The 22,626-nt window shown below is 24.9% G+C and overlaps 2 protein-coding genes across 2 annotated transcripts in view; one reads left to right on the top strand and one right to left on the bottom strand.

Annotated features, from left to right (window-relative positions):
• Nucleotides 1-152: 152 nt before the first annotated feature.
• On the bottom strand, nt 153-4,367 carry LOC105363512 (protein CIP2A). Its single transcript, XM_011501240.1, has 10 exons — nt 4,190-4,367; nt 3,850-4,071; nt 2,664-3,160; nt 2,262-2,436; nt 1,874-2,191; nt 1,593-1,798; nt 1,255-1,498; nt 899-1,138; nt 564-803; nt 153-488 (listed from the first exon to the last, which is right to left on the bottom strand). The coding sequence occupies exons 1-10, from the start codon at nt 4,289-4,291 to the stop codon at nt 270-272; spliced, it is 2,463 nt and encodes an 820-aa protein (XP_011499542.1). The 5' UTR covers nt 4,292-4,367; the 3' UTR covers nt 153-269.
• A 2,577-nt stretch (nt 4,368-6,944) lies between these two features.
• CLIP-190 (Cytoplasmic linker protein 190) overlaps nt 6,945-22,626 on the top strand; it is a 26,579-nt gene continuing 10,897 nt past the window's right edge. The window contains exons 1-6 of the mRNA XM_011501239.1: nt 6,945-7,178; nt 16,886-16,954; nt 18,882-19,034; nt 19,518-19,703; nt 21,067-21,265; nt 22,284-22,494. Of these exons, the coding sequence (XP_011499541.1) occupies nt 7,079-7,178; nt 16,886-16,954; nt 18,882-19,034; nt 19,518-19,703; nt 21,067-21,265; nt 22,284-22,494 (918 nt within the window). The 5' untranslated portion in view covers nt 6,945-7,078. The remainder of the gene's footprint in view (nt 7,179-16,885; nt 16,955-18,881; nt 19,035-19,517; nt 19,704-21,066; nt 21,266-22,283; nt 22,495-22,626) is intronic.

Here is a 22,626-nt window from a genome sequence, read left to right as displayed (position 1 = left end):
AAGTCTAAAAAATGAAGTTTTAAAAACTTCTAAAATATTTTCCATGTTCAATTATGACTCCTTTATTTTGTAAAAATATATAAATTTAAAATTCTATATATAAATAGGTTAAAAATAAATGAACGATTTTAATAAATAAGTATGGGTGTCGACAGAATTATAAAACAAATATATTTACATATTTTCATATTTTATAAATTATATTTTTTCAGATTCAGGTAAATAAAAGTTCAATATAAGGTACATTAAACGTCATTGTAATTCGCATATTAAAGATCATCTCTTTTTTTTGCCGTCAACTCAAAGATCATATCTCGCATTCTGCTTAAATTATGCAATTCGTTTGATAATTTTTGTACAATTTCTTCTTTTTTAGCAATAGTCATTTCGTAACTATGGCATTGTTGAGCTTGTTGCTTAATTTCTTGGTTTAAAGCAGCCATATCTTTATCATTCGCAGCGATTTCTCTATTTTTTTCTTCAATAATCTGAAGTAATATAAACGATAAGAAACTAAAAGAATAATGTATGCTGCGATAATAAGAAATCATATTGATTTTTACCTGTTCTTTTCTACTTATATTCTCTTGCATATTTTGAAGTAATTTGCTCATCTCTTGATTTTTATTTAAGGTTTCTATTAATTTACTATTTAACAAATCTATGTTATCTTCCAAATCTTTAGTTTTATTTATCAATATCGGAATTTTGTCATTTTGATTTTCTAAATCTTTTATTCTAGTACTATATATATTTATTTGATTATTCTTTTCAAATACAATATTTTTTAATCCGGCAATTTCCTTTTAAAAATAGAAATATTTGTATTAAGAATCTGGTATTAATATTAATAGTACAATTTCATAATCGGAATAAATAATTTATATTATTAGCTTACTTGTACTTGAACAGAATGAGTAGTTTTGGTTTTCTCTTCTGTTTCTTTAAGCTTATTCATTAATGAATGTTTTTCAATCTGTGTCCCTTCTAAACATTGTTGAGTATTAAATAAAACTTGATGCAATTGACTCGACTGTGTAATAAGCTGTGCTAATCTATGTTGAAGACTTGTAGCATTATTACTGGCTGCTTCTAAACTGGCTTGCATAGTTCTTTCAGCATGTTTCATTGTTGCCATCTTTTAAATAGATAAAAATATATATTTTTTATATTAGTTTATAATTTTACAAAATATAAATATATTTATTAAAAATTTACTAAAAATAAAATTCAATATTAATATAAAAATTATACCTTATACTCATAAAGTTCCATAATTGCTGATGTAGTTATATTCGATAAATTATTTTTTTCGAATGCATTTTCAAGTTTTGAAATAAGTGTGTCAAGTCTATTTTCTTGAGCCATTGAAAACAATGGTAACGAATCGTATAGATGAATATTAATTAAATTTTCAGAATCTTTTGAAATATTTATTTTTTCTTGTATCACCACCAGAGGCTGTAACTCCGCCATACATTTAGCAACTGCAGAAATACTTCAAGGAATATCATTTTTTTTTTTATTATTAAACAACTAGATATGTAATATTAATTAATTTACGTTTACTGCAATTATATACTGTAATTTACCATTCCTGTGGAAATCCGACTGTAGAAGTTAACTGCAGGACTTTTTGCTTAACATCACTGTCACCAGTAAATAAAGCTATAGCCATTATTATTTGCATCTGTTTCCTTTGTAATAGTTCTGTATACAGTGTTAACCAAAGTGTGTTATTAGTTGCTAAATCTGCTATAAGAGCTAATGCATGAATATAAAAATCTGTTGATGAATCCTGTAAAAATGTTATTACACAATTACAAATATTTCAATGGTACATACATTATATATTAATATGCAGTATATCTACATGAAAAAGATTTCGTGGTTTATCTTGTTCATTATTATCTGTGAGTATAGATCTCATTAAAAAACGCATTTTTAAAACTGAAAATATTTCTAGGACTTTTGTTCTAGCAGGTGTTTTAATCAATTCTTGAAAAAGTTGCATTAATTCTGATAAATTATTCTTTATAACTATAGTGCTTTTTTCACAACTTTCATCATCATCTTTAATCAAATGCGTTAATACCGAAAGATCTAATTTTTCTATTACTTTTGTATTATTTCTTATTCTGCGAGAATCAATTACAATATATTTAATCAAAGATAATGCTTTTGAACCAACCTATATAACAAATAATGCTATTCTTTAATTATTTCATATATATTAAAAAATATAAAATAAAAATTATTACGTATTCAATAGAAATCCATGTGACAGCAGTATTAACTATTAATGAATATAGATGCACCAAATCTGGAACTTTTAATTTTAGTAACGAAAGTAAAAATTCCATAATAAGACTTGCACATTCTTGATTGGAAATATCTTTGAAAGTTTCCAAAATATTTGTCACATCTTTGAAATAGCTGAATATAAAGAATTTACACAATAATATATAATAATATGTTTTATTTTATTAAATAAGTATTTTATTAAATTTAATAAGTATTTAGTTTTGTATATAAATTAAAAATTTTATAATATATCTAGTATCCATTTGGGTAAATGTATATTATAAAAACAATATTGATGTTTTTATTAAAGTATTCAATTAAAGAATTAACTTTAAAAAATTAAAAAATAAGAAATTTACTTGGGATATGTCAGAAGAACTGTTCTAAAACGATCGTTTTGTCTAATATCATCAAAGAAATCAACAATATGTCGTAATAAAAGAACATCTTCGTCTACTAATGTTGGAATGATATTGATAAAAGTAAAAGCAGCAACATCTAAAATATATGAATCCAAGATATCACTATTCGAATGCTCTAATATTAATAACAGTTTACAACACGGCACTCTTATATTAACATTCTGTCCTCTTGTTTTTATAACACATTGTAGAAATGTTTTAGTATTGACAGTACGCATTAACACATATACAGCGGGCAAATTTTTATAACACAAATTTACCAGTACACCCAAAGAAAGTGTAATGACTTCTTCTTCGCTAGACTGAATTACCCATTGAGATAATTTTGTTATTAAATATGGCAAATGAGCTTCTTGCCACGACATTTTAATTCCATATGTTAATTCTTGCAAAAGCTTTAGAGCTCTTATTCGTTTTTCAGATGTTAAATTTGCCTGCATTAAACAAATGTAAAAAATTGATTAAATAAACAGTCAAACTATGAGTAAATATCGTTCAAAGATACTAAATTTTTTTATAATTCTAAAGCAATGAAAAATTAGTTATGACTTATAAAGAAGATTAAGAAATAATTTTTAATTATTTTAAAGTAGTAATCAAACATTAATTTAGTAAATTGTATATTAAGTATGATATTTTACTTAATACATATAAATTAACTAAATGAATTAAGTAAAATATTGAATAATTATAAAAAAAAAAAACAAGAAATAATAAGTAATAATGTATTAAGAATAACATCTAGATATATTTCTGTATATTTCAAATACTTATAAAGATAAAAATTATAATATTCAAAAAATGAATTTGCAATTTTTAAAATGAGTTAAAATATTTTATTCTATTGTAATATTAATTTTTAATATTAATATTAAAACATATTTTATAAATTTTATTTCCTAAATATAAATTTATAATCAAACATCACAGGTATGTAGAACAAATTATTGATGTACAAAATGAAATATATTATTCAAATTAAAGAAAGTAAAATTATAAATAATATTTAGATTATTAAATTATAGAAATATACTTAATTTCTTTATCGAAAATTGGTATTATATTAGAAAAATATATTTCTTTTAAATATAATACTATTATCAGTATTGAAATGTTTCATTACCTCCAAAAGTTTTGTTAAAATTGGTGCAAATTTATATGTATGTATAAGTGCATATCGAGCAGCTCTATTTTTACATGTAGTTTGTAGAACATCTACAGCAGTCCAAATTAAACTTGAGCCAGAATCTAGTGAATTTATTATTTCATGTAAACTCACATAAAACATTGTTAATACACTAGAACAAGGATCGAACAAATTGGGATCTGTAGAATTACTTATTGCCTGTAACAAGTTAATTTATTTATGATTCAACTTATGATTTATAATATAAAACTATGTTAAACTATTAATAATATTGTATTATACATAAATATTAAATTAATTAAATTTAAAACTGTACCCCAAGATTTCTTTGTACAACAGAAGCTGTTGTTTCACTTGGATGCTTTAAATACTCTGAAGCAGCAGAAATAAATGCTCGTATATTATGAAATTGATCCATATTTAATCATATAATTCCTCAATCAATAATTCGACGAAATTAGAACATCACTTACAAATTACTACCAATATATAAAATAAACAGTTGCATCAGCAACAAAACAAATTATTTACATGCAATATGAACAAAAATAAAGCATAACCAAAAATGTACTTATTCACGAAGAGTACTTTTTAATCAACATTAATTTAATAAAATAATTACTACATAAAACTAAGTATTATAAGGTAAAAAAAAGAATAATAACATAAATTTACAAAATGTAATTTCACAAAATACAAAACATTCATTTATTGAATTGCCAAATGCAACTGTCTGTTATTAAGTTAGCATTTAGCGTTCATTTTTAAATGCCCTCTTATATTTAAATCAACCAATGGTGATTCTCTTTTCCTAGATAAATTGACCAATGAATCATCAACACATCTTAAAGCACATGAATAATTTTAGGACTTTCGAAATAATCATTATAATTGTTATTGATTTATATACCGATAATAATAATAATGATAATAATAATAATAATAATAATAATAATAATAATAATAATAATAATAATAATAATAATAATAGGAAATATTTTGTCATGAAGAGTATTTTTTTTAAATACATTTTTAAAATTACTTTACATTTTCATGATTCTTCTAAGTGTTTTCAAAAAATAATTTAAAAAATCAGTAACACTGTAAAGAACATAAATAAACCAATATAATAAATTAATAATCGCTTATAATTATTGTAAATAATGATAAAAATTATAAATAAAATTTTAAATATCTAAAAAATAAAAACAGACGGTAAAACTGAAAATTTCAAATTTGTTGACTCTGTATTAGAAAAATTAAAAAAAAAACAAAAGATTAATAAGAAATTAATTAATTAATATATAATTAATAAAAATTAATATGAAAGTAAAAGATGTCTTGATTATATACAAAATAGTATAAAAAAAAAAAAGAAAAGGAAATAATCTAAATGAAATCGAAACATTTTTTTTTATTTAATTTAAGTATAATGTCATTATTTTAAATTTGAAATTATGGTATATAGCTAATAATGTCAAATAAATGTTGAATTTAAAGTATTGTTCATTCGCATATATTTATACAAGTAAATTATAGTATACAATTTATTAGTTTTTCTAATTGATTCATTATTTATAAATTATATTTTTCCGAAAAACAATAAACATTGATACATTTTTATAATTTGGAAATACTTTTGCATAAATCAAATAAAATTAGAATGTGTATTAAAGTTTTTCTTCTTTAAAAGAAATTCTATTCCCACAGTAAGTCGTATTCCAATACAAATAACAATATTTTAAGATATTGTAAAAATCGAATATTCTAAATAATCTGTATATAGAAATTCTTAGAGATTTGTTTATTAGCAACTTTTTTCAATACCTTAGTAAAAATTCATCCCAAAATACGTAAATCCTTAAGATATTATCTTCATAGTAAACCCAACTAAAACATCTTATTTATTTGGCAATATGTTTAATATCATTTATTAATGAAAACAGTACGTACAATTACTATAAATGTTAAAATTATGATTATGTTACGAAATACTCACTATTTTCCTCTTAATATATCAAAGGTGAAATAGTGTATGTAGAAACACATTTAGAATACTGTAAATTACGTGTCATCCGATTTATTAACGTTGGCATATTGTAATATTAGGAAATACCGATCTATATAACTATGTGTTATGATCAGCTCCGAAAGGTATTTCTGACACGAATTTAATACACGTCTTAAATTTAATTTCCCGTCCAACATATTACACATGTTTTCTTACACCCTATATAACTATATATATATATATATATATATATATAAATCAAGATACAACATACGAGGCAAAGTGTTGCAGCAGTGCAGTGTACAGTATGGGATGCGAACGTAAACATTACGTTACAATTGAATCGCGAACTGAAAAATCGTATTAAGTTATTTATCCCGTTCATGTTGAAATAAATAAAAATGTTTTCATAGTGTTTTACTTTAGTGAGAATTTGTGTAGTGATAAAGGATTAAAAGATGCTGTGATAAAGGATTAAAACATCTGTGTCATAATGTATCATAATATAGACATCTTCTTATTTTTTTTTAAAATTTTTTTTATTGTTTTAGAATGACCTAACCTTCCTATAAAGCACATTTTTGATAATATACTTTTCTTTCATTGATAATATAAGATTGAAACAATTCGTACAACATTTATAAAAATAATGTTGATTTACATAAATTAATTTGAACTGAGCGTATTTTTATAATATGTATTATATTGAATTCAGTTGATTTCATAGACTTAAAATAGTATAATCGAATATTACAACTATTTTAACTTGTTATTGTGATACTATAATTATGTTAGTTGCTTTTTTATTTTATCTTAAACAAAAATTAATGGTCATTGAAGTATCTAATAACAAATAGAATTTATACTTGTAGAATCCATTTAATAGGAAATTAATAGAAAAAATTAATTATAAAAAGAATTCAAACTTATTATATGAAGTTGGTTGTTCTATAACCTTAATTTTCTTTGATAATTAGATCAAGTACTTGAGCTTCTAATATTGTGCACATAATAAACATCATAATCCATTTTAAATTAATATATTCAGATAATATAAAAATTCATAATTATATGAAATTATGTGAAATTATTCAGAATTATGTGCATTATAATTTAAAATAGGAAATAACACAAAAATTAGTGATTGTTCTTTCGAGCATAGTTAATAACGAGTGAATAATATACTGATTAAAAATGTCTGAAATCAAGCCATCAGGAATAAGACCACCTTCAAAAATTGATCGACCTACATGTTCAGTAACGCCAAAACCATCATTACCACCTAGATCCATAAGTATGTATTCAAATAATTAATAATTTGTATAAAATTTATACAATAATGTTTGAAAAAGCATGCTCTATTACATTTGTATTAACAAACTATGTCTGATAATGTAGTATAGATAAAAATATTTGAATTATTTTAATCATTTTTAAGTTAAATCCATAAGTATTTGTTTATATCCTATGATTTAGTTAGATTGATTTTATAATTAATTATATTGAATTCTAATTTTTATATAATCGATTTATATAGATTTTTTAATGATATAAAATTAAATATTTTTCTATATTTATGGTAAATTTATAATTATTTTCTAAAAATATTGAAGTATAATCTGTATTATATATCTACATATTAAAATAATATATATTTTAAGTTATATTAAAGTATTTTTATTGGTTTATTTTTTTTATATATGACATGTGAAATTATATTAACTAAAACAAATAAGTAATTGTTTATGTATACTATGTTATATAATAATTTAAAATTTTTAATAAATATACATTTTAATTGGATATTTTTTTGTTTTCAAACATGAAAATATAAGCATGTGTATGGACTACGTGTTTATATATATTTATTTATTTTAATTAATTTTCTCAACGCGACAAACTTATGCATACAATATTTAAGTATTTATACTAAATTGATTTATATAATTTATATATATATATATAAATTATATAAATCAATATTATTGATGAAAATGATTAATATTATATATATATATATATATATATATATATATATATATATATATATATAATATAAAAGAAAATAATTCATTATATGGTTTAAAAATATTATTTAATGAAACTATTTACTTGTTAAGGTAATGTCTTGAACGCTTCTACTATATTAAAGATTTGTTTACATACTGAAATATTATAATATATCTTAAAATAAACAAGCGTTAATAAGTAATTACATATATTTCTTATACTCCAGATTTATTTCACATAAATGTATTTAATTATTTTTATATTTTAATTCCAATATATTATTTACCTAAAACATAAATAATAAATTTATATATTAATAAAACTAATTAGATGTAGATTTTTATAAAGTAATGTTAAGTTTTTTCTTTATAATGAAAATGAATTTAATACAAAATATATATCTCTTTGATTTTTAGTTTGTATATTATTATTTTTAATAAGAATTAAATTTTTAAAGGAAATGATCGTATATGTAAAAATAGTCGCTTTCTAGATTTCCTTGTACTAAAAATAAAGTGGAATTTCTACATTATAAACCTGGTCCATAAAATAAATATTTTATATATTTGCTAACAAAAGCAAAATAAAATTATTTTAAGAACTTTCTGATAAAATATATTAATTTCCGAAAAATAAAACATAGAAGTCAAATATTATAAAATAAAAACTTTTAATACCCAAAATTTCTATGTAATATGAATTCGGATACATAAGTTATATAAAATATTAATATAAATAATAAATTTACTGTAAAAATCTTATTTGTCAAATGATTTGTAAAATTAAACAAGTGAACATTGTAATCATTCATTGATTGAATTCGAAATAAACATATATTTGATATATAAAAATTTATGATCACATATTTTAAGAATATATTTAAATGCGGTTATCCAAATATTATTTTATTTTTATGACTATGTAAAATGAATATTTAAAAATGTAACTAATGACTGGAATGAATGAAATGAATAGATATGAAAATGGCAAATATCAGGTCAATTGAAATTAAGAAAGATTAAAAAGCATTTGATCTCTGGAAATAATGCTCATTATGTTAACGATGTAATTAATATACGTGTAAGTATGTACAAATATATTTTATGAAATATCCTTATCAATTATTAAAAATATATAAATTGCATAAATTGTAAAAAATATAAATGAGTATAGAAAAATATTTAAAATTTTATGGACAATATTCAAAATAATAATAATTTTTTCCCTTCCAAGTACGTCGAAAGAAATAAATAATTTAAAATATTTAATAACCCATCGTATTTATAGAACTAAGTATGCATATTATATTACATATATGTCAAGTTTTATATAAGATATAAGATTTTTACATTAATTCCGTATTTTAATGATATTTATTGTTTAATACAAGAAATTTCTAAAAATGTATAGAATAATAAAATAATTATATGTAAAATTTTGCTTTATTTCATATATTACTTTAATCATACACTTATTTTTCGAATCTAATTTGTTTTTACTTTAATTTTTGCACATTATTTTCATTTAGTACGTGAATACTTATTATTATAAATTCAAAATACAAATTGAATAAAAATAAATTTTTTAAATACAGAATATCAGTATACATATCATCTTTTACAAACCTATACTGAAAATGAAATCGACAATTAAAAGATATAATGCATCAGATAATATTCAAATTTTATAAACAAATGATAACTTTAATTTTTTTTCCAAAATATTTTTGACTTTCTTTATTTTTTCTTTATTTTTGATAATTATTAGTTTATCGCATTTTCTTAATTGTCTTATTCGCTACATTCGTCCATTAAAATATATAAAAAATTGTATTCTGGAATACGTTAATTTCTTGAACAGAAAATATCTTTTTAAATTACTCATATTTAATAATAATAATAGATAACTTTATTTACATCTTCAAATTTTATTTGAAATTTTATTTCCACCATTCATATTATTTATTTGTAAGAAAGGCATCTGAAAAAAATGGATCATTTACATATGTAATAAATTATTAAAAAATCATTAGTGCATATTATATATATAAGTATTTGAATTAAATAATGTTTATTTGATAAAATCAAGGTACAATTATATAAACTTATTCATAAAATTTAATAAATTTATTAAACACATAAAATATATTTTTATTATAATTTATTTATGTAAATTTAATTTTACGTACGTACTTATAAAATAATCATGAGTTATTACTAAAAAATCTTTTGCTATCAAAATTAATTTTGTTTTTCAAATATCATTAACTTGCATTGAATTACTTATACGTGAATATAAAAAAGAAAATATATTGCATGTAGTAATTGTTCAGAATAACAAATTAGGTAAGATTAGATAAAAAATTAAAATATAAAATATGATAAGATAATCAAGTATAAAATGTTATACTAAATATTTTTATGCTATGACAAAATATCCACTAATTAAAAAAGAAAAACATATAGCCTTTATTTTATTGATTGATTGACACTTATACATCTATCTTTATTTCAATATTTATTTTTCAATGTTAAAAAAATGCAAATTATTTTCATATAAATATTTTCATTATAATTTTCAATAATTTGATACTAACAACTTATATATTCAGTAAGTAAATTAATTACTATATACAAACATGCGATTCAATTATGAATATATTTTATTAAAAAAATTAATTATTTAAATAATATTAGAGCAATAAAAAAATTTTGCGACTGCGTATAAATAAATTCATAAGCTAAAATTACAAATGATAAACTATATATTGACCATATTTGAAAGTAAAAAATATCAGCATTTCGAACATTAATCTTCCTTATAGATAAATAAATCGTCTTAATTGAAATATTAACATTAATGAAATAAATAAAGTAAATCGCGCAATTTTGATTATTCAAAGCGCAAAACTACAAAAATGCAAATTTCAATCCTAATATATGGTCATTATTGTTACATTAGTCGTCATACCATTAATTGTTTAAATCAATTAAAGACATACATTTGTTATAGTAAATTCATTGCTCTTTGAAATTATATATTAAACCTAAGAATATATAATGTACATATACAACGTTAAAGCGTCAACCAGTACCAAATGCTAAGGACAGTGCCCTTCACAAATCTCTCTCTCTCTCTCTCTCTCTCTCTCTCTCTATCTATCTATCTATCTATCTATCTATCTATCTATCTATCTATCTATTTATCTATCTATCTATCTATCTATCTATCTATCTAAATCTCTCCCATGCACATATGCATAGGTGCTACATGCGTACGCGCGTTCTCCTCTCAAAGAGTTGCGAAAGTCATTCAGCATTAGTTTCTTAGCCGCGGCATTTGTGCTTGCCTTAACACTCGGTCGCGACGTCGAACGGATCGACTCAAACGCCCACCACAAGCCTGGATATTGAGGAGTGCGTTAACGAGGCCTCCGAGGAAGTGTGCGCAAATCTCGATCGCACCTCGTTACGAGACGTATCTCGCACAAGATCGCTCTCGCATCTCAGATCCAACGGAGTGGCACTCGATTGTCCGATTCAAAGATGTAAGATATTTGATCATTGCGCCTCTTTCTCGCTTTTCACCCAATATTTAATGGACCGACAAGCTTTCTTAACGCTTCGTTGAAAAAATATCGGTTGCATCGGCTTTTCATTCCTTTTATTATTGCTCCATTTAATTAATAATTTTGCTCCGACATATTCTAACAGACTAATCACAACTCGAACCCTCTATTGTAGTCAACACTTTGTTGATTTTTAGAAGGTATCATTAGAAGATAATTGTAACGGGAAAATTCGAACTAATGCTAATTAAAAAAAAGGTTTATTAAAATTATCGTTTCAATATTGCATTTAATTTTGAATGCTTTCGTCAAATATTCATTTTATCCAAATATTATATAATTATTAAATAACTGCTTGAAAATTAAAATAAACTTTGAAGATTTCAATCTCTTTAATTTTATTATATGCGTCAATAATATTATACTATATAAAAACAATCTTTAGCATTTTATTCAGGAAAAAAGTAGTGTAAGCGCGAGTGTACACTTATTTATTCGTTTGTTTACTTGTTTCTATTTATATATATATATATATATATATATATATATATGCAAACTCTATGATAAATGTCCATAAATTTTAGAGTATTAACTATTTTTCAAAAAAAATCCAATTAATCGTAAGCAATAATCAAATAAAATTAAAATTTTTTTTTTTTATTAAACGAATTAGTAAAAACAGCGTTAACATAATATAAATATATTATTAATTGCCTATATGTAGAAAGCATTGCCAAATTCTTACTCCATCTAAATGTTTTTGCCTATACATTTGAAAAAAATTATAATCACCACTTACTTATAACGTAAGCGCGTGCGATGGAACTGATGTGGCTTAATTCAATTTTGCTATTAGCAGTACCCAGAAAGAATAGTTTGTGCAAAAAATAATGCTATGTTTATATTAAAAGCCTGGCCAATTACTCGAGAATATACTTAGTTTTCTCCAATTTATTACTCTACCTATCTGTATAGATTTATTATATTCAATTTGTCTATATTTAAAGAAAATTTTGTACTTTACTAATGTCACTAGATTAATAACATTTTGAGAAAAACAAATATAAAATACTCTGCCTGCTAAATATTTGTTATATTTATTATTGTTCTTGTGTTATTGTTTTTGTTGTTTTGTTGTTGTTGTTGTTGTTGTTGCGTTGTTAATAATATATAATTAGAATAATATTTTTATTTTTAATACTGAAAATCGCAAGACAACGTTAAACTTTGTATGATATAAATGTAGAACGTTAATCTTTTAATTAAATACAACATATACGTAACTGCCTTTTACTCTATTTTAATTCTATCAAATGCCTCAGTAAAATTTCTATTAACCGAAATTCATATACTAAACTTATATGGGACACTTTATATTACACTAATAAATAATAATGTAATAATATTTGATATTCAGTTGGGCCTACTAAGCAAACACACTCATGCAAGTATTCTTGAAACTTCCTGTTTCAAAGCCATTGTCTGCTGATATTAATAAGCTTCATTCAGCAATATTTTATTTTTAAAGAATGCCAATTTTTCGTCAATTTGCGAATTGTGCATATGACAACAACATCGATGGGCACACTTGTCGTCACCACATAAGTACACTCGTAATCGGGAGCACGTATCTCACCTTATTGGTACATCGAGCCGTTGCTACTGCAGCACATTCTGCATGGACTCGAGACCCATATTATACGATTCTCTCCTCCTCTCCCTCTTTCTCTTTCTGTTCAGTAGTCGCACATGGCCGGTAATGACGTATTTGAGTATTATACAACGCATTCTTTATATTGTTTAACGGCGCACATATGTCATGGTCGATTTTGCAATTTGTGGCGCCTAAAACTTTTCCCTCGCCTTCGACAATTACGGAGAAAGGCAGTTAATTGTTTTGGCTTTAATAATTGCCAGCGGTTACTTACGAAACTATCGACTTTCTTTACCCCCTGAATTGAACAATTTTAACGTCTCGTTCGTCTTTTTTCGAGGCAAAAATTTTACTTTTTCTTACCAAAATTTATTTTTAAGAATATATAAATACATAATATTTAAACTATTATCTAATCTTCATTGCTAAATTTGCACAATTTTGAGAACAATATATTAATAATAAAATATACAAATATTAATATTAAAATATAGTTTAAGATAATTGTATAATTTATTTATATAATTTCAATATTAATTCGTATGAATACATATAGTAAGCTTTCATTCTCATGTAGTCTAATTTTTGTATTTAAGACACAAAGAAACAAAGAAGTATTTTAGATGAAAATTATTTGTTTTAAATAAGACAAAAATCGTAATTTTAAAATCGTTTAAAATCGTATTTCTTCTAATGATCAAATACATTTTTTGTTAATTTAAGATCTGCTCTATAATTAAATTATTAGTAAATTTGTTTTTAAAAAATTTAGAAAATATTCCTAATTCATAAATCATAAGATAATCAGAAATTTAATTTTAGTATTTCTAATTATTAGTGTATTTAATTGTACCTCTTCGACAATACAAAGTATTTTATTTATAATAAGCAAAGATGATTAATTTATATGCTATAAATATACGATAATTAATATTTAATATTTTAATAATAATAATTACTGCAACGAATTTGTAATTAAAGTTACTTGGAAAAATCAACAGCCTGATAAAATAAATTGTTAAATAGAAATTATTCTGCAAAAAAAAAACTATAGCACTGTTTTAATAATCAATCTTTGTCTGCTGTCATTACTTTTCCATACAATCCATCCATCTTTGTTGCATTTCTAGCAAATATTTTGATTTCAAGAATGACGTGTTTCATAACATCATCGCCTACACCAATATGGCTGTAGTAGCTTGTCTTTTTTTCGTTCTCTAACGAGACAAACTCAACGACTACAACTTGAACGTTCATTCAGTTATTTCGGCAATTGTTAGTAAGCATGTGTGCGTGAAGAGTCCGCAATCTCACGAAGGCTTTTTCTAAGACCGGTTTTCACCAATACTTTATCATTTATCGTTTAAAATCTTTTCATTTAGAATTATTTCATAAATCGCTACTGTACGCAAATTCAATTAATGTAGCCTTGGTTGGTTGCACAAAAACAACATGTGAAAATCGTTTCTTCATATAATAGATTAACATTGTGACATTATAAGTTCAACGATTTTGTTATCCATTGAAAATGAGCATCACGGAAATAAATAAAATGTAATAACATATTGTAATCTCTATAATTTTTATTTTCTTGTCTGTGAATTAATTATAGAGCATAGAATAAGATTAGTCATCGGTAAAAAGACAAATATGAAATAACCTTTTTGATTCTATAATTTATTTTTAGACGTATGAAACAATGATATTATTTTTCTTGTATATTAGTAAATAATAAATTAAATTGTAAACGAAATTTTAAACAAAATTATGTTAATAGTTACAAAAATTACAAACTAGCAGATATATATATATATACATACGATGAAGTAAATATAAAAGAATTACATTGATTTAATAATTCTACATTTCAAGATAATATATTAAATATTTATCCAGAGTTTTTCTAAAATATTATCATTAGGAAAATAATAATTTAAAATTACTTTTCATACTGAATATATAACTTAATTAAATCGTATTAATATAATAACGAACGATATAATGAACATTTTCAGTTTTTAATAAGTTTATAAAAATATTGGAAAAAAGTATGATTTTATAAATTTTTAATACGGTTTATAAAATTCTATTATAATTTTAAAATGTTATTAATTTCAATTTTTAATAGTAATGAAATTATGAATTATAGAATTGTAATACTGTTTTATTTATTTATTCTTGTAAGTAAAGATTTTAAAATGAAATAATTAATGTTGATAGATATTTATTATTTCTTTTAAAAATATTATAACTAGCATTCTTAATATATTATAGATACTCTCAAAGAAGCGAAAATTTAAATGAACAAAAAAAAACAATTAAATAAAGATAAAAAGATATTTATTACTCTTATGTCAGTAAAATTCATTCAAATTTTTAGTTTCCTGATTTTTAGAATCGCATTGCCTTAATCTCGGCCTCCTACATTTATTTGATTGAACAATATAATCTTATTATTCGTCGTAGGATTAACAATTCACAGAGACAAAAAAGAAAGAATTACAATTATTATGAGATATAATGTAATATTAAGATCTGCCGCGGTATCTGGTCGTATCGCCAACTCATCGTACGTTCAAACATACATACGCACTTAAACATTCAAATATGAAACGTGTAGCTTTATCGCCCACGCAAACGACCTATTACTATCTCACACCTACGTCCTTCATAAATAGTTAATTGCAGCATGGATGACGATACACCCGGATGTATCTTACCGGCTTTCGAGACGCTCATCAGGCCTTTTTTTTATTATTTAAGTCTTCCTTAGGCTGAAGGTTCCCACGCACTTGTTGTGTTTCACCTTCGCCAAAACACGACAATAATCAGTATGACAAATATGTGAAACGCGAGCATATGACATATAATGCGTTACCAAATAGTAGACTTCCTGATTACAACATTTTTCGACGATAAGAAATAATGTGGAGTCAGTGTTATCTTTACGGAGTAAATTACTTACGTAAGTCACATACGTTGAAGTTTTTATTTTTACCATTGATGCAGGTGAAAATGATTGTAATCTTGTCATGTCGTAGTTTTAACTTTGTCAATTGGTAAGATTTTATACAACATGATTTTATAATATATTAGGGTAATTATTACTTTTGCTTAATACGCACAGAGCCAAATAATCCAATAGTTCGATTATTTAATTCATGGGTAAAGTAATTTTGAACTTAAATTAATAAGTAAAACTTGAGTTCAATGAGTTCTATTTTTTTTATTCCTGCATACTTACGTTTAAACAACATTAAGCAATAAACAATATTAAGCTTTAAACGTAAATTGTTACGCAATTTTTATATTATAAAAATAAAATTATATATATATATATATATATATATATATATATATGTATGTATGTATATAAAGATATGGATATTTCATAAAAAATATTTTATAAAATTTATAATAATACTTTTCAATCACTTAATATTTATCGATTGTTATAATATGTCAAAATAGTTATTGTAAAATTAAATAATGGATTTTATAGTATGTACTTCGCCAATATAAATGGTGATTAATCTATGGACTCTCATGAAATAAAGTTTATAATAATTGAAATACTTTCATTAAATTATAAAATAATATGCAAGTACGAAATCATAAATTAAACCGAACAAGTGAAATGTACATTCCGAAATACTTATGAGAATAATTTAATTGCGTTATGTTATTGGCTCGCTACTGTTAATGTATATTGCTTGTTGTTATGTGGCTTATAGTACGAATTTCGTTGTTGTGTTGCATGATTCGTCAGATCCAATGGAGCCACTGTGGGAGACGCATGGCCGCCGATTAAGTGAGGCTGGAGTGCGCAGGGGATCAGGTAGGTTACTTTGTCCCTGTTTAGGAACCCTGTCACTATTGTCAATGATAACAGTTTTGAAACGAAACACATCCTTGAAACACTTTGGAAACAAATTAGCCAATTACGAACTCCATTTTTATATGAATTGAGAATCGGTACTCGTCTAATCAGTAATTTATAGGTAGACGCTATTTACATTTAATTAAAGCATTTTAATTAAATTTAAATTTAATTAATATTTAAACTTACATTTAATTACAATTACATACAATTACATTTAAACATTATTAGAAAGAAATACATACAATTACATTTAAACATTATTAGAAAGTACAATAAATAAAAAATTTCGTTAAGCTAATGGACTTGATGACTTACGTACGAGAATTACTTGTTATAATGAAAGCATATAATTTGTCATTATTTTATTCAACGTTTATAAATATTTTTTTAATGTTTAAATATTACCTTTCAACGTAAGGGTTAATAAAAATGAATATTATGTATTTTTCACTTTATTATAATAATTATAGATGTTTTAAAAGCATAACATGGTAAATGAATATTTATAATTTAATTTATTCACATTTGTCCGAGTGTTGGGTCATATGGAAATATGCGTTGGAAACACTTTTTCAAGATTGAATTTTATAATTAGGATCTACAGGTACCCGTGTGTATTGAGTTTTTAACTTTAATAATAAAATATTAGTAAATTAATCAATTTTTTCATGATTCATTTATTTATAATATAATGTATTGATCGTTGAAAATTAATTTTGCAAAAATAACTTCATGAAAAATAACAATCATGATTATTTAGTTTAAAACTAAATTTAAATTATTAAAGGCTATTAAGTTGTTTAAGTACATTAAACCTCGACAAATTATATTACTTAGTTCTTGATTCTACCATTTTACGGTATGTATTGATATACAATGTAGCTTGCTAATCTTGAATTTTCATTTCTATATTGCTTGTTAGTTATATCCTATTGTTATATGCATGTTGTCATACCACAGCTATCTAGTTGCTTTATAATGATTATTTAATATTAAAAATAAGTTTATATGGTAATTATATATGTGTAAATGAAACGATTAAGTCATAGAAAGTATTATTTAAAAAATGTATATATTTATTTCAAGCAAAATTAGGAATCATGGTCAAAATTTCTTACAGCCATTTACAAGGAGCAATTTAAGAAAATTTCAATTATTAATTATCAAATATTAAATTAAAATTATTAAAATTATTATTTATTAAAATATCCATTAAAAAAAAAAATAATATATAATTTGAATAAATTTTAATTTGTTAAGAAAGCATTTTTTTTAAGTTAATATAGTAAATCCTAAACTTACAATAATCTTCCATTTTATATATTACACCTTTTTTATTTTAAAATCAATTAGTCTTGTATCGTAATATTAAGTATTATTATAGTATATACTTTAGAATTTAAATAAATTTTTATTTTATCGCTAATAATTATAAATCAAACTGTAAACAATTAATTATTACTACAGTACTGTTGAAATATGATTATTTTATATACATACAAGTGAGTATTTAAAAACTTTCTCTTTTCAAATTCATTTAACAGTGATCATTTTACATTTGGCATTGAAATAAAAAAAACTGACATTTTATGTATAATAACGGATATTTAAACAACAAACTTATAATATTATTTTTTAAATATTATCGTCTTTCAATATAAAACAACACTCCCTATCATTTATAATTCTAGTAAGAATGAAGCAAACTTTCACGTGTACTATGAAATTCATAGATGATTGACAAATTTTAATAACGAATTGTAAAAAAAAAAGTGACTGAATAATTTCAATAATAGTTATAAATTTTCATTTTATTATTATAAGTATACACATAGGAATTCAGATCCCGAATATTGATGATATGTGGTTAAATTTCAAACAGATAATAGCGTTGTTTTGACGGAAGACACGGACAGCTTTATAATCGGAGAACATGTGTGGGTTGGTGGTACGAAACCAGGTCAAATCGCTTATATTGGGGAGACGCAATTTGCACCAGGAGATTGGGCGGGTATTGTTCTCGATGAGCCCATTGGTAAGAATAATTTCTTTTTAAAAATGCTCACACGTACTGCTCGTTCAATAAATTTATCAAATTTATTATATGTAATCAATATAGTTAAATAATAACGTTGATCTCGGGTATTTCATCGTCATGTAGTCATGATCTCTTAAACGCATAACTTTCCAATTACAAAGGCTAATTAAGAAAAAGATCGTTAATTGTTTTGTTAATTCGATTTGGGAAGCGCTAGTTCAAAAAGTGATCGTTAAATTTCTTAGTTTATTAACTAATTGTATAATATACGTAACTTCTTATAAATTAATTGATAATAAGGCCAATCGAATATCTTATATATTACTTTTACATTCATAAACTACTCTTCATTTTCAAAACCGAGATAAAAAAGAAATCGGAGTTGAAAGGGTATTGCGAATATTGCGTACGATATATCGTTGTTGCCGAACCAAGAGAGCGATTTATTTTAGACTTGCGTTGTTTGCAACACAATTTCAGGTAAGAATGATGGATCGGTGGCAGGTTGCCGTTACTTCCAATGTGAGCCGAAACGCGGAATTTTCTCCCGGCTGACGAGGTTAACAAGGCAGCCGATGTCAGGCGGCCTTACCTCGCCATCGGGCATCGTCTCACCGATCGAAAGCATAAAGGGAGTCCTGAACAAGTCTATGTCACCCTGTAGTAGTAGTAGTAGTAGTAGTAGTAGTAGTAGTAGTAGTAGTAGTAGTAGTAGTAGTAGTAGTAGTAGTAGTAGTAGTAGTAGTAGTAGTAGTAGTAGTAGTAGTAGTAGTAGTAGTAGTAGTAGTAGTAGTAGTAGTAGTAGTAGTAGTAGTAGTAGTAGTAGTAGTAGTAGTAGTAGTAGTAGTAGTAGTAGTAGTATTAGTATTATTATATAGAATTATTTTTTATCTTTTTCTGTACATACATTTTGTGTGTTTTCTATTATATCTCTGTGTCAATTATGTCTATCTCCTTTACCAGTTTTATTTTTCATTTTTACTTATTTTGTATACATTTTACGTACTGTTTCATCAGGAATTTTCATGGTACACACTCTGTGCGCTTGCTTCGATATATTTACTTACGACCTGTCCTACGTGTTGCCACATTCAAATGTAACAAAAAATTTACTGCGAATGTAAGATTAATTTTGCAATACATTTTAAACATGTCATATTTTGTCGTATGAGATATTTATTGAGCTATCTTTATAATAATTTATTACGATAAAGCTAGCTTGCAGTTTAAGAAATTCAATAAAAATTATAAAAATGGACCGCATAAAACTTTATTTTACGTCCTAATTAAATTTAGTTAATAATTTATATAAGCTTTTTTTTTTATTAAAAAATAATATTAGAAATTGGTTTATTAAGATGATTAGATAGCTATGAAACTGTGTTTACAAATCTGTAACTAAAATCTCTATGTATATATCTCTTTGTTTATTTTAACCGAGTTGCTTCTTGTGTTCATTATTTTATTACAAGTGAAATATTACTCATTTTACATCGATATAATAGTCAACTTTAGCTATAAGAAAAAAGGCGAACGCAATTTAAAAAAATAATATATTAATCTACGAAATCGGACTGAAGATATTTATTCATTCACTCGCGTTTTATTTCGTTGCTTCGTTATAATTATATTGCACGTCACGTCTGGTGAAGATAGAGAGATTATACTGGCGCAGCTTCTTAACTATTCAGCATTTACTCTACAAGCATCATATATACTTAGAGAACATACGTTATATAGATGCAAGCGTAGCTACAACCACAGCTCAGCTTCGCAGGTTCTAGTTACAATTAACACACTGCAATGGCGCGGCTACTATTATTGTTATTCTCATTAAAATAATTATAATCAGCGATAAAAGGGCTGTCATTGTAATTATTACTATTATTCGCTTCCGTCATGGCGTTCGCACAATAAAATTCAAAGGCACACGTAATGAATATTCGTTGATCGGTTGGCAGCTCGCGGACACTTCTGTAATGCATTATACTTAAGGATAATTGTTAACGGGGTTGCTCATCGCGCGCAGACACCTCGACGACGAGCCTGTCATCAGTGTCGCAGAAAGAGCTGCAGATCGGCGAACGAGTGATCGTGTCGTCGAGCCAAGGCAGCAAGACCGGCTTCCTCAGGTACATCGGCACGACGGAATTCGCCCCGGGTGACTGGTGCGGCGTTGAGCTGGACGAACCTCTAGGCAAGAACGATGGATCCGTTAATGACAAGAGGTGCCATCTAACATGTTTATTACACGTTAATTATACATCACCACCTAATTGAATTTTGCGAGCTGAGCTCGCCATTCGTACTATCGCAAGCATCTCTCTCACGAGTCTTGGTAAACTTATCGGCTGTCTTAAGTTTTTTTATCAATGTTATATTTTATCCTACTATTAATCCATGGAATTAATAATAAAACTTCTAGTTTGTTAGGTTATGTCACAATAAACGTACTCTGTGTTATCATTAATTTATCGGACCTGGACGATTTTTGCGATAGTATTTTTTTTTTTATTACATTTTTTATTATTAATGAAATTTTGTTATAGAATATACAAAAATTGAATATGCAATGAAAACAATATAATGAATATAATTTTCCATAAATGCTGGAAGAGATTATCTTTTTTGTATATTATAGAGGTATAAAAAGCTTTGTAAATTAAAAAATGGCAAAATTATATTATTCAATATATACAAGCTACTTTAATAGATTTAATAGCTTCGAATGTTTTTTCTATCTTTCAAATAGCTTCTTAGTCTTTTAAAAAATTTTATATCCAATATAATAAAATATGCTTTCACTTTATATATACGTTAAGTTTTAATAATGATTTTTATCATAATTAGTAAGAAAATAATTTGTTGAATTTGATGGAAATTTAATATTAATGTGTATGTTTGTTAATTGTTAACAGTTTTGCAAAATACTTTTCATATATTATTAAACAAGATTGTATATTATAACTAATATTAATAAGTATGCTGTAATGCAATACAACTGTAAGTATAAACAATGAGACACATAACCATTGCATTTTGATTCGATATATCAAATGCCATTTAGCAATGGATAAAGTTTACTGCTAACGGTACATATGATATCATATAGTCCGATATTAAAATTTGCCGCGATAAGCTATTAAAACGAAGAGTATGATAAAAGGATAAAAGAATTTTTGTCATTATTGGCTAACGTTCGAATCGACTAATCTCTGATTTTGGACCAACCGGCCCGGTTTTTAGGTACTTTGAATGTCGTCCCAAGTATGGTCTATTCGCCCCCATGCAGAAAGTGTCCCGCTCGCCCTCGAGCAGACGCTCGCATTGCTTAGTACATCGACCGACGGGCGCCGCCCTGAGCAAGTCCCTGCGCAAGGTCGGTTCGAGAGAGTCTCTTGCCTCGGTGGCAAGCATCGCCAGCGTCGCCAGCAGAGCCACCAACGCCACCGCCAGGGTAAGGTTTGCCACGCCGGAATGAAAAATCGTCACTATTGTCGTAGATCGTGGCTTCGTCTCACGTCAATTCTCACCTAACCACCCTCACTATCTCTCTCTCTCTCTCTCTCTCTCTCTCTCTCTCTCTCTA

Source organism: Ceratosolen solmsi, unplaced genomic scaffold (genome assembly GCF_000503995.2).
Source record: "Ceratosolen solmsi marchali unplaced genomic scaffold, CerSol_1.0 scaffold57, whole genome shotgun sequence".
In the NCBI taxonomy this organism is placed as follows: Eukaryota; Metazoa; Arthropoda; class Insecta; order Hymenoptera; family Agaonidae; genus Ceratosolen; species Ceratosolen solmsi.
This window is presented reverse-complemented; position numbering and strand designations above follow the sequence as displayed.